The sequence below is a fragment of the Spermophilus citellus genome (assembly GCF_964194105.1).
Source record: "Spermophilus citellus genome assembly, chromosome: 6".
NCBI lineage: Eukaryota > Metazoa > Chordata > Mammalia > Rodentia > Sciuridae > Spermophilus > Spermophilus citellus.
Window position 1 is genome coordinate 81,147,385 of NC_138187.1, and position 17,995 is coordinate 81,165,379.

The window sequence follows — 17,995 nt, forward strand, 5'->3', positions numbered from 1 at the left end:
TATGTATATGTAATTAATACACACATTCATTTGGCTTCCTAATAAATTAAAGTACATTAAAATATGAATTAAGGCAAGGTTTAAAAACAGACTTTTTGGGCCAGGCACAGTGGCTCACACCTTTAATTCCAGCAGCTGGGGAGGCTGAGGCAGGAGGACTGTGAGTGCTAAGCCAGCCTCAGCGTGGCCCTAAGCAACTCAGTGAGACCCTGTCTCTATAAAATACAAACAAAGGGCTGGGGATGTGGCTTAGTGAGTTGAGTGCCCCTGAGTTCAATCTCAGGTACCAAAAAACAAAAACAAAAAACAAAATTTTCTTCACTGGGAACATAGCTCAGTGGTAGAGTGCTTACCTAGCATACCCAAGGCCCTGGTTTCAATCCCTAGTATCACCAGGAAAAAAAACAAAAACAAAACAAAAACCCTTTTTTTGAGTTTTCTATTATTTTATTAAGGGCATGTGCTTTTACACTTTAATGATTAAAATAATTCAAATAACATGTTTTAAAAGTGAATTTTATGTTACAGTATACCAAAATATTTACTGATGAGCCTTGAAGATCTATATGCTCATGTCAGCTACTACTTTCCCCTATGTTTGTAACAATTGCATTTTTACCTTTATTTTAAATTTACCCATTACAAATAAAATAGAGCAAGACAAAGTAACTTAATTTCCACTAATCATATCACTAGAAAATTCTTTTTGTTGCATCAAGTGGTTTGCAATTTTCTATCTACTGCACAATGGGTTACATTGGAATTCTACATTTAATTCGTTCCTTAGAAATTCAGTATAATGTCATTCATTCTAGAAACAAGCTCTTCTTTCTAAAAGGCATCTAACCAATGCTTTTACCTTGGCAAGGAAAGAGTGGATTAAAGATGAGAAATCAGTTCAGTTTGAGAAGTCAAGTCTGTCTTCAAGTTTTCAAATTTCAAGGCTGAATCAAGGTATAGCCTTCACTACATTAATACATTACCTTCTAGTACTTTGTACAGAAGAGGATTAGAGGAACATCCTGTTTCTAGTCTAATGACTCACAACCATTGGTTTCAATGGCTGCTGCTCTAATACCATATTGAATTATCAGGGTGGGTAATCTGTAACTATCTATGTGCCTAAGAAAATTGCTGCAGACAGCTGCAACTTCTTCCCTTCCTTCCTTCCTTTATTTATTTATAGTTGTATATGGGCACAATACTGCTATTTTATTTGTTTATTTATATATTTCTTTAGATGTTGATGGACCTTTATTTATTCTTTTATTTATATGTGGTACTGAGAAACGAGCCCAGGGCCTCACACATGCTAGGCATTGTGCTCTTACCACTAAGCCACAACGCCAGCTCCACTATTTCATTTTTTTATGTGGTGCTGAGGATGGAACCCAATGCCTTACACATGCTAGGGAAGCACTCTACCACTGAGCTAAATCCACAACCCCATGCACCTTCCTTCTTGAGCCTCCCCAATCCCACAGAACTGTGTACTTCAGAAAGGTAATCTGTTACCAGCAATAAGTCATTTCTATGTAAAATCAACACCCCTTGAAAACACTGTGTTGATCTCCAGAGATTTCAGTTTATTATATTTTACATGTCATGAATAATGAGAATCAAGGATCCACATGAGCAACTTTTTTGTAAACAAAAAATTATACAGAAGATTATTTAGGACTTTTTTTTAGCTAAGTTCAAATTAAGTTCCCTGTTTTTGTTTTAGTTGTTCTTTTTAGTTACACATGATAGTAGAATCTATTTTGATATTTATTCCTTAATTTAGTAATAAGAAAAATAAGCAATAAGTTATAAGAAATAAGTAATAAGAAAAAACTCAATTATTCACACACACAAAAAAAGAATTTTAAAAAATACTTCAGTGTCCATTCCTATTTCCTAGATCTATTGGAGGCCAGTATGTTATTTAAAGTGCTTTCCTCAGTGTACTTTATCTACTGAACTACAAAGTGAATCAAAAGAAAATATGTTTTGCATGAAATTTACATTTTTATCACCTTAAATTTACTTTCAGAAATACTGAAGCTAAATAAAGGAGTTAAGTATTCCAATACATTTCTTCCTTTCATAAAAATCAGAAAAACATGTTTCACGTACATAATTTCATTTCTCCTAGCATAGCATATATTTTCCTTAAGTTATACATCCAATTCACTGTGGCCAATACTTCTAATGGAATGAATTGATACTCTTAACAAAACTGCTTGGTAATTTTAAACAGTGATAGTTATTATAACATTAGGAAATGGCTTTCATAAAATTTCTGTGCTTGTATGTTTTCTAAAAATCTAATTCCTATGGATATGCACTTGCACTCTGATATTTGGCTTTTGTTCAAAGCATTACCTAGATATAATGCTGGTCTCATCCTAAAGGACAACATTGAGCGTTCACTGTGAAATCAATATCACTCAATTCTCTTGTCACTTAATTGAAAATAATTGACTAGTATTTTTTGTTTTTTGTTTTTACAAAATGTAAACAAATTTATACTCTGCTAAATGAAAGTGGAGGACTTTTTTCTATAATCTTTTTTTAAAATGTAATCCACCTTCATCTCAAAACTATTTTATTAATATTTCTGACTATAAACAATTCATACTTGAATAGATAAAAACTTACCACTTGGAGAATATCTTCATCTTTTGGCATAACACTAAGTTCCAATGTTGTATCACTGAAATTGAATATATACAAATACTATTTTAGGGGAGGGGGAAATGTATACAAAAGACTTAAAAGAAAAAAGAGTTAACTAAGAAATATATTTTAAATTGTTTCAGAGTTTAATTATTTTTTAATTTTTACTTTTCCAGATTGTATCACTAGAACAAAAATAAGTCATTTCTATATAGGAAAAATAATGTACAAAAAAGGGCGCACTGCCGTATGTCTTTACTACTCATCAAGTCTTCTTTATAATGTGCTTCAAATTTAGAAATACACCATTACTTATTATTTATTATTTTATTCAAGTCATAAAGAAATTAAGAGATTTTTATCACACAGTCTATTATCAAGTTAAAACTTGTTAAAATAGGGGCTGGGATTGTGGCTCAGTGGTAGAGAACTTGCCTTGCAAGTGTGAGGAACTGGGTTTGATTCTCAGCACCACAAATAAATAAATAAATAAATGTCCATCAACAACTAAAAAAAAAATAAACTTGTTAAAATAAATAAGAACCCTCAAATTTAACTATTTGTGTGTATGTGTGGTCCTGTGGACTGAACCAAGGACCTTCAGCAAGCGAAGCATACGCTCTACCACCTCTAGGCTCTCAAATACAACACTTTAAGCAATACTAAACATTCTGATTTTAAATATTGCCTCTTGGCTTCATAAATGAAGCAAATCAGTTCACCATTGCAACTAGTGAAATGATTCATTTTTAATAACCAATAATATCTCAACTATTTGCTTTCATGCTGTGATTTAATTTTAGAATCTTTTCAGGAAAAGCTCAAAGCCTTATTTATTTTTGTGCTATAAAATTTCTGTTAAACACAATAGAGGGTTCGCGCTGGGGTTGCACTCTGGGCGCTCGGACATCTTCCTGGGAGCAGAAGCAGCGGGGGCTGGTCGAGCTGCCGATTTTAAAAGTGGTCCTTTCATTAGAGAATATCATGCTAAGTGAAATAAGCCAATCGCCCCCCCAAAAAAACAAAGGCTGAATGTTTTCTCTGGATCACTAGGCAATGCTGAGCTGACGTGGATCTGGGGCAAACAGTCTGGGCCTCTCAGAACACACTCTGAGCCCGGATCGGCTGAATTCAAGCTCCCGTTCGCCTGCTTCCCACAGACAAACAGCTGTGACTCAGCACTAATCCATCCAGCTGAAACAACTAGTCAGCCCTTCTCATCATACGGAGGTAAATGCCTACCGAGCCTTCATAGGTAGTGGCCACAGGTTTGAAACGGGGCTTGGGAGAGACAGTAAGGACCCACTCATTGCATTTGTCGCCTGGCAAAGGGAAACGAACTGTCGCCATTTGCAAGAGATACCACCATGGCAGAGAACTGACGTCATCAGACTGCGGCGGAGGAGATAACTTCATTGAAACCTGCAGCTACAGTGACTTCTTCCCTTCCCTTCTAATACCTTTCCTCCCAAGCATCTAATAAATTTATAGGAGTAAACAGTAACTCATCAGTCAAACAGAACAAGAAGTAACATGAGCAGCTTCAAAAAGCAAGGAAGAAAAGGAGTACAAACAATGCAGGACAGCCTAAATATTCAGGAGGTCCTAGAGTCATCAGAAAAATGGTCATATAAAGAACTCAAGGAACACCTTAGACAGATGGAATGGAACCTTAAAGAGGATACAAGACAGCAAATTCAAGCAGCGAAAGAACACATTGAGAATGAATTACATAAACAGATAAAAGAAGAAGTTAAGCATCTTTATCAGGAGATAGAGATTATAAAAAATAAACAATAATTCTAGAAATGAAGGAAACGATAAACCAAATTAAAAACTCAATTGAGAATATCACTAACAGAGTGGAGCAAGTAGAAGCCAGAACGTCAGATAATGAAGACAAAATATATCATCTTGAAAAGAGTCTAGCCAACTCAGAAAGGCTGGTAAAAAATCACGAGAAAAACATCCAGGAGTTATAGGATGAGATAAAAAAACCAAACTTACGAGTCATCGGGATAGAAGAAGGTACAGAGATTCAAACCAAGGGAATGAGTAACTTGCTGAATGAAATAATTACAGAAAACTTTCCAGAAATGAAAAAGGAAACAGATATACAAATTGAAGATGCATACAGGACACCGAGCACACAAAATCACAGTAGACCAACGCCAAGACACATTGTTATGAAGATATCCAATATACAGAACAAAGAGAAAATATTAAAAGCTACAAGAGAAAAGAGGCAGATTACATTCAGGGGTAAACCAATAAGGTTAACAACGGATTTTTCATCACAGACGCTGAAAGCGAGAAGATCCTGGAACAACGTATTTCAAACACTGAAAGACAATGGATGCCAACCAAGAATTCTGTATCCAGCAAAATTAAGCTTCAGATATGACAACGAAATAAAAATCTTTCATGATAAACAAAAGCTAAAAGAATTTGTAGCCAGAAAACCAGCATTGCAAAGCGTCTTGAGCAAAACTCTACATGAGGAAGAAATGAAAAACAATAACCAAAACCATCAGCGGGAAGTGCCTCGGTAAAGACAGAGGACGGGGGGAAAGCTCATCATGGAGAAACAAACTAAATTAGAAAAAAAAAGAGATAAATAATCAAACATGGCAGGAAGTACAAACCATATATCAATAGTAACTCTAAACGTTAATGGCTTAAACTCTCCAATAAAGCGACATAGGCTGGTAACATGGATTAAAAAAACAAATCCAACAATATGCTGCCTCCAGGAGACACATCTGATTGGAAAAGACATACACAGGCTGAAGGTGAAAGGATGGGAAAACATATACCACGCACACGGTCCTCGTAAGCAAGCAGGGGTGGCCATCCTCATATCGAATAAAATCGACTTCAAGACTAAGTTAATCAAAAGGGATAAAGAAGGACATTATATACTGTTAAAAGGAACCATTCACCAACAAGACATAACAATTATCAATATTTATGCACCAAAAAATGGTGCTGCGACATTCATAAAACAAATTCTCCTCAAGTTCAAGAATCAAATAGACCACAACACAATAATTATGGGGGACTTCAACACACCTCTCTCACCATTGGACAGATCCTCCAAACAAAAGTTGAATAAAGAAACTATAGAACTCAATATCACAATCAATAACTTAGACTTAACTGACATATATAGAATATATCAACCATCATCAAATGGATACACTTTTTTCGCAACAGCACATGGATCCTTCTCAAAAATAGACCATATAGGGCTGGGGATGTGGCTCAAGTGGTAGCACGCTTGCCTGGCATGCGTGCGGCCCGGGTTCGATCCTCAGCACCACATACCAACAAAGATGTGTCCGCCGAGAACTAAAAAATAAATATTAAAAATTCTCTCTCTCTCTCTCTCTCTCTCTCTCTCTCTCTCTCTCTCTCTCTCTCTCTCTCCTCTCTCACTCTCTCTTTAAAAAAAAAAAAAAGACCATATATTATGCCATAGGGCAAACCTCAGTAAATATAAAGGGGTGGAGATAATACCATGCATTTTATCTGATCATAATGGAATGAAACTGGAAATCAATGATAAAAGAAGGAAGGAAAAATCCTACATCACATGGAAAATGAACAATATGTTACTGAATGATCAATGGGTTACAGAAGACATAAAGGAGGAAATCAAAAAATTCTTCGAGATAAATGAAAATACAGACACAACATATCGGAATCTATGGGACACAATGAAAGCAGTTTTAAGAGGGAAATTCATCGCCTGGAGGTCATTCCTCAAAAAAAGGAAAAACCAACAAATAAATGAGCTCACACTTCATCTCAAAGCCCTAGAAAAGGAAGAGCAAAACAACAGCAAATGTAGCAGAAGGCAAGAATTAATTAAAATCAGAGCAGAAATCAATGAAATTGAAACAAAAGAAACTATTGAAAAAATTAACAAAACAAAAAGTTGGTTCTTTGAAAAAATAAATAAGATCGACAGACCTTTAGCCATGCTAACGAAGAGAAGAAGAGAAAGAACTCAAATTACTAACATACGGGATGAAAAAGGCAATATCACAACAGACGCTACAGAAATACAGAAGACAATTAGAAATTATTTTGAAAACCTATATTCCAATAAAATAGAAGATAGTGAAGACATCGATAAATTTCTTAAGTCTCATGATTTGCCTAGACTGAGTCAGGAGGATACACACAATTTGAACAGACCAATATCAATGGATGAAATTGAAGAAGCCATCAAAAGACTACCAACCAAGAAAAGCCCAGGACCGGATGGGTATACAGCGGAGTTTTACAAAACCTTTAAAGAAGAATTAATACCAATACTTTTCAAGTTATTTCAGGAAATAGAAAAAGAGGGAGCTCTTCCAAATTCATTCTATGAGGCCAACATCACCCTGATTCTGAAACCAGACAAAGACACCTCAAAGAAAGAAAACTACAGACCAATATCTCTAATGAACCTAGATGCAAAAATCCTCAATAAAATTCTGGCGAATCGAATACAAAAACACATCAAAAAATTTGTGCACCATGATCAAGTAGGATTCATCCCTGGGATGCAAGGATGGTTCAATATACAGAAATCAATAAATGTTATTCACCACATCAACAGACTTAAAAATAAGAACCATATGATCATCTCCATAGACGCAGAGAAAGCATTCGACAAAGTACAGCATCACTTTATGTTCAAAACATTAGAAAAACTAGGGATAACAGGAACTTACCTTGACATTGTAAAAGCTATCTATGCTAAGCCTCAGGCTAGCATCATTCTGAATGGACAAAAGTTAAAGGCATTCCCTCTAAAATCTGGAACAAGACAGGGATGCCCTCTATCACCACTTCTATTCAATATAGTTCTCGAAACACTGGCCAGAGCAATTAGACAGACGAAAGAAATTAAAGGCATAAAAATAGGAAAAGAAGAACTTAAATTATCACTATTTGCAGATGACATGATTCTATACCTAGAAGACCCAAAAGGGTCTACAAAGAAACTACTAGAACTAATAAAGAATTCAGCAAAGTGGCAGGATATAAAATCAACACACGTAAATCAAAGGCATTTCCGTATATCAGCGACAAAACTTCTGAAACGGAAATGAGGAAAAACACTCCATTCACAATATCCTCAAAAAAAAATAAAATACTTGGGAATCAACCTAACAAAAGAGGTGAAAGATATATACAATGAAAACTATAGAACCCTAAAGAGAGAAGTAGAAGAAGATCTTAGAAGATGGAAAAATATACCCTGTTCATGGATAGGCAGAACTAACATCATCAAAATGGCGATATTACCAAAAGTTCTCTATAGGTTTAATGCAATGCCAATCAAAATCCCAACGGCATTTCTTGTAGAAATAGAGAAAGCAATCATGAAATTCATATGGAAAAATAAAAGACCCAGAATAGCAAAAGCAATTCTAAACAGGAAGTGTGAATCAGGCGGTATAGCGATACCAGATTTCAAACAATATTACAGAGCAATAGTGACAAAAACAGCATGGTACTGGTACCAAAACAGGCGGGTGGACCAATGGTATAGAATAGAGGACACAGAGATTAATCCACAAAGTTACAACTATCGTATATTTGATAAAGGGGCTAAAAGCATGCAATGGAGGAAGGATAGCATCTTCAACAAATGGTGTTGGGAAAACTGGAAATCCATATGCAACAAAATGAAACTGAATCCCTTTCTCTCGCCATCCACAAAAGTTAACTCAAAATGGATCAAGGACCTTGATATCAAATCAGAGACTCTGCGTCTGATAGAAGAAAAAGTTGGCTCCGATCTACATATTGTGGGGTCGGGCTCCAAATTCCTTAATAGGACACCCATAGCACAAGAGTTAATAACAAGAATAAACAAATGGGACTTACTTAAACTAAAAAGTTTTTTCTCAGCAAGAGAATCAATAAGAGAAGTAAATAGGGAGCCTACATCCTGGGAACAAATTTTTACTCCTCACACTTCAGATAGAGCCCTAATATCCAGAGTATACAAAGAACTCAAAAAATTAGACAATAACATAACAAATAACCCAATCAACAAATGGGCCAAGGACCTGAACAGACACTTCTCAGAGGAGGATATACAATCAATCAACAAGTACATGAAAAAATGCTCACCATCTCTAGCAGTCAGAGAAATGCAAATCAAAACCACCCTAAGATACCATCTCACTCCAGTAAGATTGGCAGCCACTATGAAGTCAAGCAACAACAAGTGCTGGCGAGGATGTGGAGAAAAGGGTACACTTGTACATTGCTGGTGGGATTGCAAATTGGTGCGGCCAATTTGGAAAGCAGTTTGGAGATTCCTGGGAAAGCTGGGAATGGAACCACCATTTGACCCTGCTATTGCCCTTCTCGGACTATTCCCTGAAGACCTTAAAAGAGCATGCTACAGGGATACTGCCACATCGATGTTCATAGCAGCACAATTCACAATAGCTAGACTGTGGAACCAACCCAGATGCCCTTCAATAGATGAATGGATAAAAAAAAAATGTGGCATCTATACACAATGGAGTACTATGCAGCAACAAAAAATGACAAAATCATAGAATTTGCAGGGAAATGGATGGCACTAGAGCAGATTATGCTTAGTGAAGCTAGCCAATCCCTAAAAAACAAATACCAAATGTCTTCTTTGATATAATGAGAGCAACTATGAACAGAGCAGGGAGGAAGAGCAGGAAGAAAAGATTAACATTAAACAGAGACATGAGATGGGAGGGAAAGGGAGAGAAAAGGGAAATTGCATGGAAATGAAGGGAGACCCTCATTGCTATACAAAATTACATATAAGAGGTTGTGAGGGGAATGGGATAATAAACAAGGAGAGAAATGAATTACAGTAGATGGGGTAGAGAGAGAAGATGGGAGGGGAGGGGAGGGGGGATAGTAGGGGATAGGAAAGGTAGCAGAATACAACAATTACTAATAGGGCATTATGTAAAATTGTGGATGTGTAACCGACGTGATTCTGCAATCTGCATTTGGGGTAAAATTGGGGGTTCATAACCCACTTCAATCTAATGTATGAAATATGATATGTCAAGAGCTTTGTAATGTTGTGAACAACCAATAAAGAAAATAAATAAATAACACGATAGAGAAGTTTCTCTAGCTTTAAAAATGTTGAAAGGAGGATGAAAGTGTAGCTCAGTGGTAGTGCACTTGCCTAGCATGTGCAAGACTCTGGGTTTTATCCCAGCACCACAAAAGGGATAAATTAAATGGAATCCCATGATCCGGAATTACATTTAGATACAGCAAGGACAGTGGTGCTATCTCCACCAAGTGCTTCAATAGCTAATCTACTAAAAATCATATTTTCCCCCAATATAATTGGAAGATTAAGGGGGGGGGGACACAGTAAATTTAAAATTAATCCATCTCTTTTGGGTAGGTTTAAACCATTATTTTTAGGATTATAAATGTTCGGAGAATGGTATAACAATGAGAACCACAGGTTCTAATAAAGTTAACTAGTAAAAGATGGAGGTACTTGTATTTCAATATTCAGAGTTGGCAGAAAATAAACACTACTGTTTTGAAAAATTCTCTTGCAAGGAGATTTGCTACCAACTGTAGACAAAGAAATAAAACTTTTAAAAGAAAATACGATCATTGAAAAAGTGTTTCTCTAATTTTTAAATTAATTTTATTGCAAAAAAATTAAAAGACTATCATTCCAAAGTATTATTACTCTGAAAGATCTATACCAATAACAATGGGATTATGTACATTTTAAAGAAAACAAAGATTACTTGGGAAAATAATATTTTTAAAGAGATATTAACAAATACACTTAAAAATCCTTAAATTATAGACAAAATATTATTGTATTTATGAATGATCTCAATTATGAGGAAAAGAAAATGCCTCTCATAGAGGCCTTAAATTCACCACCAACATTAAGAGGCAAGATTTAAAGAGTTGTTTTCTCTAAGAATCTCATTAAATATTAACGACATTAAAGAGAATACTCTGATCTCAATTAATCATGATCATGTCATTTAATTTTAAATTCAAAAATGACAATTTCTTAGGGCATTACCATAAATAATTTAGATTATAGCATGAACTGCTTTAGACATGGCTAGAGGAGCTTGAAAAAAAAATTAGAAAATAAAACCTTCAATCAAGCTGTAGACAGTTGAGTCTGACAAGAACCATTAAATATCCAAAAGTTATAGTATTTGAACATGAAAAGACCTGTTAGAATAGACTGGTGATCTGGATATTGGACCCAGATTCATGGCCTATTCTTATCTTTAAAATTTTTATTTATTTTGTGGTTGTAGATAGCTTATTTTTATGTGGTGCTAAGTATAGAACGCAGTGCCTCATGCATGTTAAGCAAGCACTCTACCACTGAGTGACAACCCTAGCCCCTTATGACCTAGTACTGACAGAAACTCAATTATAGCGACCTCTTTGGCTTTTCATTTCTTCACTTGTAATTTAAAATTTGATGGGTAAAAGAAACAGAGTACATTCAACTCCATTATTTTTGAGGCCTAAAAATATGTATTTACCTTTATAACTCAAAATTCTATCATTCTACAGATTATGGCAAACAAACTAAAAAAGGAACGTCTTGCTCTGTTGGTTACAACAAATGAATAAATTTAAGCCAAAAAGATTATTCAAAAAGATATCAGTAAGATAAATTATTTTTGTTAAAATATCTTTTTAGTTGTAGTTGGACACAATATCTTTATCTTATTTACTTATTTTTATGTGGTGCTGAGGATCAAACCTAGTACTTCATACATGCTAGACAAGTTCTCTACCACTGAACTAAAACCCCAGCCCAAGATATATTAATTTTAATAAAACATATGAAAATTAAAGTATCTTAGTAAGAGGTTTTAAAATCAACTAGGTATTTCTTTTTTTAAAATTTTTTGTTGTTGTTGCACATGGACACAATGCCTTTAATTTGTTTATTTATTTTTATGTGGTGCTGAGGTTTGAACCCAGTGCCTCACACATGCTAGGCAAGTGCTCTACCATGTAGCCATAACCCCAGCCCAACTAGGTATTTCTTTACAGTTACTTTAAACAAATTATATATTTGCCACTTCAAAAAAAATTGGAAATTTACAGTAAATCTAAAATGTGTGCCTCCCAGAATCTAAAAGGATTTTTAAAAAATTGTTTTTTAGTTGTAGGTGGACACAATGCCTTTATTTTTATTCATTTATTTTTATGTGGTGCTGAGGATCGAACCCAGTGCCTCAACAGCACTAGGCAAGCACTCTACCTCTAAGCCACAATCCCAGCCCCGTCAGAATCTAAAAGGATTTTAATCGCAAATCTGACAAATTTGCCAAAGCAAAGCCACCTATTAAGTTATCCTTAGGTAGGTGATACTTGACAACTTTCAAATATATTATCTACTACAAAGCAAAGTTCCAATTGCCATGTCATCCAATTCCTTATAGGAATATGAGGCTATTAAATCTGCTTGCTACTGATTTATAAAACCCGTCTTTGGCCAAAATAAATCAATTCATTTTCAAGAATCTTACCTGTTCTGAATTAGAGCAATTACTTGGGAATAGGTCTTTCCAATAACACTTTCTCCATTGACTTTTATAATTCGGTCACCTTCAAAGAGGAATAAAATGACACATGAGGAAGTCTTAAAGAAAGTCACTTTAGAATTATTTTAAAATATTTCTTCATCTTCCCCACCCCCGCCACCCCGAGTGCTAAGGACTGAACTCAGGACCTTGCACATGCTAGGCAAGTGCTCTACCCAGCTCTTCCAGGGCTGCATCCCAGCCCTGAAAATGTCCTTATTTTTCATATATCTTTGTTCATATATTTTAAAGTACCTTTTACAAAAATGAATCTAAATATATTCAGCTACTTATGAAATATAGCCACATTCTAATAAGAGTTCTTGACACTGATGAATTTAGAAAATTCAAAAGGTAGAGTCACCATGTATCACAGCTACACTACTAATATCCCCGTCAGTTGTTTTCAGAGTTATGGAACTACTAGTTATCTCTCCGGTTACACTGTCATATCTGATAGAGAACATTATTCAGTAGTTTCAAAAAATTGATGATTTTTATTTCATCAGTGTCCTCAAATTTTAGTACAGCTGATTTTCTTTTAGTATTCTTTTGATCTATATATGATTTATTGATTTGTCTGTACTATAAAACTAAAATGGGTATTCACACGCTTTTTGACTCTATATATTAATTTGTTCTTCATTTTAATGGCGAAAAACACTGTATTACTTAGAAAAACTCAGAGGAACAAAAAAAAGGAAAGAGAGATAATGGACAAGGAGAGAAAGGACAGAGGAAAATAGGGGGAAAAAATTACTCTGTATTTCTCAACGATCTCACTTCAGCTTCTCTATCTTGTGACACTGACAATATCATAGAAGTTACATTCTATATAATGGAATACCATATGAACACTAACATACATATTAGGCTTACTTTAAGTATGATGAGAAGGATAATTAAGATTTACATTAACACTGTATTTTAATAAATCTTAGCTATTATTTGTAGCTAAAAATACATTTTATTCAAGACAATAAAATTTTCATTGATTCCCATTTTAAATTATTTCATGTTTTTACCCAAGGCAGAAAAGAATTACTATTTTAAAACATTCACTCATCTATGACATCTCTACTTAGTTTATTAAAACCAGAAATCATAAAATATTTTAGAGGAAATAGCCACTAGATTCAACTAATTAGATCACATCCACTGATACCTGTAGATCAAGGGAGGCTACCTGGAAACCTAAGCCACTCTTTGTGCTGAAAATGAATTAATTCACCTCTGGCTGATCAGGCAACTTCCAGACCTTGGAGATCTGAAATTATTTCAATTATGTCAAATAAATATCTTCCATCAGTTTGCTATCTGGTAATCCTCTGTAGGATTCAATATATATGATTTCAATATATGAAAAATAGATCTTTATAAGAGCCATTAAGCCTGTTATGTGTGGGGTAACTAACAATTTATCAATTTATTAGTTTTCTTTGAACCCATTTATTTTAGTATCAAACATATAACTAGACACAAAGAAAAAGGGACAAACTCATAAAAGAAAAAGAAAAAATGTGGAACACACAAATGTGAAAGAAGGGACTGGGGATATAGCTCAGTTGGTAGAGTGCTTGCCTCTCATGCACAAGGCCCTGGGTTAATCCTCAGCACTACCAAACTTCAAAAAAAAAAAAAAAAAAAAAAGTGGAAGAAGGAAGAAATGAAGTAAAAATAAAAGGTTTTGTTTAAAGCAAATTATCAGCACCTGTGCATAATCCAGCTTCAAAGGCAGGTCCTCCTTCTTTAACTTGTTTAACAAATATGGTATCCATTGGTTCCAAGCGGTTTCTTTGTTTTCCTGTGGGAAAGAAAAAGCCCAAGGCATGATTTTACTTCACAATATTTTATCAAAATACCAAAATATTAATTCAGACAAGCGGGGATTTCTGAGGAGGCAATAAAAGCATATTTTTGAATCTGGATGATAAAGTCACAAAATAGGGGTTTTCATTAACTCTAACATTTATTTTGCTTCTTCCATAACACAGTGAAAGCTACATTTGATGGTTTCCATTTAATAAGTACATTCTGTATGTCAATTACTATACTACACACTATACATACCTTAAAACTGCTAATTTTCATAGTAAGTAAGTCTTACAACCACTATTGCATAAAAAAGAAAACTGAGGGTCAGAGGGATTAAGTAAGTTCTCCAAGGACTTACAGCTAACAAGTGGCAAAGTTCATTATACAGGAAGTGCCAGGCTACTGCTTTTTAATTACTGCATTGTGCTAAGTATTAAAATATGATGAACAAGAGGTTTCTTCCCTTCAAGGATACTGGGAGAGGAAAGACATACATATAAATATCTGTATACTATAAAAAACAGACAAATACAAAACATAGTCATGGAAATGAGAACATGATCAACTCTGTCATACAGTCAGGATTTCACAAGCTGTTGTCCATGGATCATCTGCATTAACAACTAAGGTGTTTGCTAAAAATGAATGTTCTGAAGTCCAAACAGAAATCTGCTTTGTTAACAAGTTTCCCAGGTGATCTTTATACATGCTAAAATTTGAGCAAAACAGTTTCAGTAAAATAGAAGTCAACAGAAGATTGAGAGATGAGAGGACACTTTGGCTAACTGATAAATACTATCATAACTACTGTGGGAGGACAAAAAAGGTAGATAAGAGTTCTAAAAGTGTGGTCCCCAGACCAGCAGCATTAGTATCACCTGGGAAATGTGTTAGAAATGCAAATCTGTGGACCCCTCCCCAGATCTACTGAATTAGTCACTCTGAGGTGATTGTGATGCACACTGAAGTTTGAGAACCACTGAAGTAGAAGACACATTCAGTTTGGACACTCAAAGAAGAATATAACCACAAAAATGAGGTATATACATGTGTAGAGTAATACAACACTGGGCAGAAAATGATTGTTGTTAAATAGCAATGCTGGGCAGAAAATGATTGTGAATATAAAGAATTCGTAGCTTATTGCATACAAAACTAAATTTTATCACAGTGTATACACAAAGGTAGCTCTGAAGACGTTTTTTAATGATGAAATATCTATCAGTACCTCTAATCACACTCAGCTAATTAAACTACAAATTGTTTTTGTTTCAGAAGTCAGTAGACATGTGTTCAAATCCCTGCTTTGCCACTTGAAATTTTCTGTGTGCCAGGTTTATTTTCTTCATAGAACTTCTTACTTATTGACTAAAATTACATTTGTATTCACTTACAGATTTGTTGTACGGCATTCCCACTAACATGAAGTGCAGGAAGTTTTGCAAGCTCACTGATAACCATAGCACCTACAACAATGCCTGACATACAGCAGGCATTTAAATAATTACTAAATAAATGTATTATTTAATTCACATAAGCCTTCAAGATGGGCATTTGCCTGACAACAAAAATTGCCATTTGTCTCACAAGAAAAAAGACTTGCAAAGAGGATAAGTAGGGGCTTGAACCCAGGTCTAAATTTGACATATGACATTCTATGTTGCTTCAAAAGTAACTGAAAGTAATCCATTTGTTGAGCTGTATTGATTACCAGTAGTCCATTAACAATTACAGTCATGAATTGCATCATGAGTTTTGGTCAAGGAATAGGCCACATATAGGCTATACCATATAGCGTAGTGTGTAGCAGGCTACAACATCTAGGTTTATGTAAGTACAAACTATTTTCATTCACACAACAAAATCACCTAACGAAGCACTTAGCTTCTCAGAATATATTGCTGTTATGTGAAAGATGACTATAATTTAAAAGGAAAAAAGTTCTTTTCAATTTAAATGCAAACATTGACTTCGAATCAAGTGGTAATTAATCAGACTAGGTCCTTCTATGGCCAAGCCAACATTTACAACAGGTGGCATTAGAGGAAATTCATCTATCTCCTTGGCTAGAGATTTGAGGATTCAATAAGATTTACCATATCAAGACACTGCTTTGATGGAAAGAGTTATATAACAAATGAGACTTTTTTTTTTAAACTGCTGTCTTCTAGTCCACTGTGTCTCAAAGGTGATTATACCATACTTATATTTAAAAATACAAAATGTAAATGACTAGTAATGAAGTCTACAAAATAATAAAAACTTGGCTGGGTAGCAATGGGGTGACTTCTGGAAATTCTGATAGAAAAGTTCACTTACACAGAACAGAGGTGGTCCAAAATAATTTGGTGTGCTAATGTCTATAAAGGAAATACTAATTTTGAATGATTGCCGTTGTAAAGTCAGAGATACTTTGCCATTGATAAATCTCTCAATACACTATGCCTGAAAACATATGAAGATGGAACAGATTAAAAGAGAAGCCAATCCTATTGTAAGCACCATTACATCTCCTGAGAGTTGCACTTTTGGTTTTTGTTCATTTTCTTTTCTGGATTTTATCAATTCTACCTAGATATCTAATTCTGCTACACAAGAGAAAATTGTCCCCAAGTATCCCTCAAATATAAACCAGTTTCACTAAGAAATATACTTCTTTTCACTTAAGTTTTGAGTTCAACAGGACAGAGTAACATTAATAGTGTCCTCTTTAACATAGGTGGATTTCAATTCTGCTGGAACTTGATAAAAAGTATCAAATTTAAAATGTGTCATTCAATCTCCTGGGTCTTTAGTTGTTTGGGGTGGAGATGAGTGGGGGTTGGTACTGGGGATCGAATCGAGAGGTGCTTTACCACTAAGCCTCATCCCCAGCTCTTTTTAAAATATATATTTTGAGACAGGGTCTTGCTTAGTTAGACTGGCCTCAAACTTGTGATCCTCCTGCCTTAGCCTCTAAAGTCACTGGGATTAGGTATGTGACACCACACCCAGCTCCTGGGTCTTTAGTTTTTGCAAGTATATTTCTGGGACATGCAAAACTAAAAGCCTGATCCTGAATTATGAAAACCCAAACAGGGAAAATTACTTTTTTACTTCTCTGTATGAATATTTAGCAGAGCCCAACAGCTTTCATTCTTAGTAAAAGCCTTTTTGATTTTTCACATCTATACTTCATAGTTTCTCAATTTTATAAAACATATGAGACATGTTTCAAAATCTATTAAGTACTTTATTCAAGTGCTATTCCCTTGACCTTATCAAAAGAAAGAAAAATGTGTCTTTTTTAGCATAAACATGTAATTAAATATTTCTGTATTTGCAGTAAAAAAGATAATGATCTTAAAAGGACAAAAAAGGCTAAAGTGACTAGATTTAATAAGAATACATGAAAAAGCTCATATAAATTTACTTGAAGTTGAATATTATATGTGAAATCAGAAAGAATGCATATCCTTCTACATTATATTAATAAGATCAGTTGGGGAATATGAGTAAAAAACTAACAACATATAGGGAGGAGCTGTCATCCAAACACTGAATGTCCAGGTGAGTTATTACTCTCAGTGTCTAGTATAATGCAGTAGTAATTAAGACCTTAGGCCCTATAACCAGATTAACATGGTTTAAAACCTCAACTCTACCATTTCTTTTCAATATAGAACTATAACATTTTGAAGTTGCTGAATACTTTTTTAAACTAAAAATAATTAGTTAATAATCTTAAATTCAAATTTAACTGGGCATTCTTTACCTGGATTTTACACAAATTATTTATATGTGTTTAAGGATTCAAAGAGGTAATCCATTAAGTGTTTATGTAATACATAGTATAAGTAGTTATTTAATAAAACTTATGATTGTAAGCCTTCAAAAGATGACATAAAGCACATTGTACTGCAAGTAATTAA

At 34.5% G+C, this 17,995-nt stretch overlaps 1 protein-coding gene across 7 annotated transcripts in view; it reads right to left on the reverse strand.

Annotated features, from left to right (window-relative positions):
- The window catches only part of ARHGAP21 (Rho GTPase activating protein 21), a 140,097-nt gene that overhangs the window by 37,729 nt on the left and 84,373 nt on the right, over window positions 1-17,995 (reverse strand). For all 7 annotated transcript variants that reach the window (XM_081297759.1, XM_081297755.1, XM_081297761.1 and 4 more), the window contains exons 5-7: window positions 13,981-14,073; window positions 12,216-12,294; window positions 2,644-2,698 (exon numbers count right to left, since the gene is read on the reverse strand). In XM_081297759.1, the coding sequence (XP_081153885.1) occupies window positions 2,644-2,698; window positions 12,216-12,294; window positions 13,981-14,073 (227 nt within the window). The remainder of the gene's footprint in view (window positions 1-2,643; window positions 2,699-12,215; window positions 12,295-13,980; window positions 14,074-17,995) is intronic.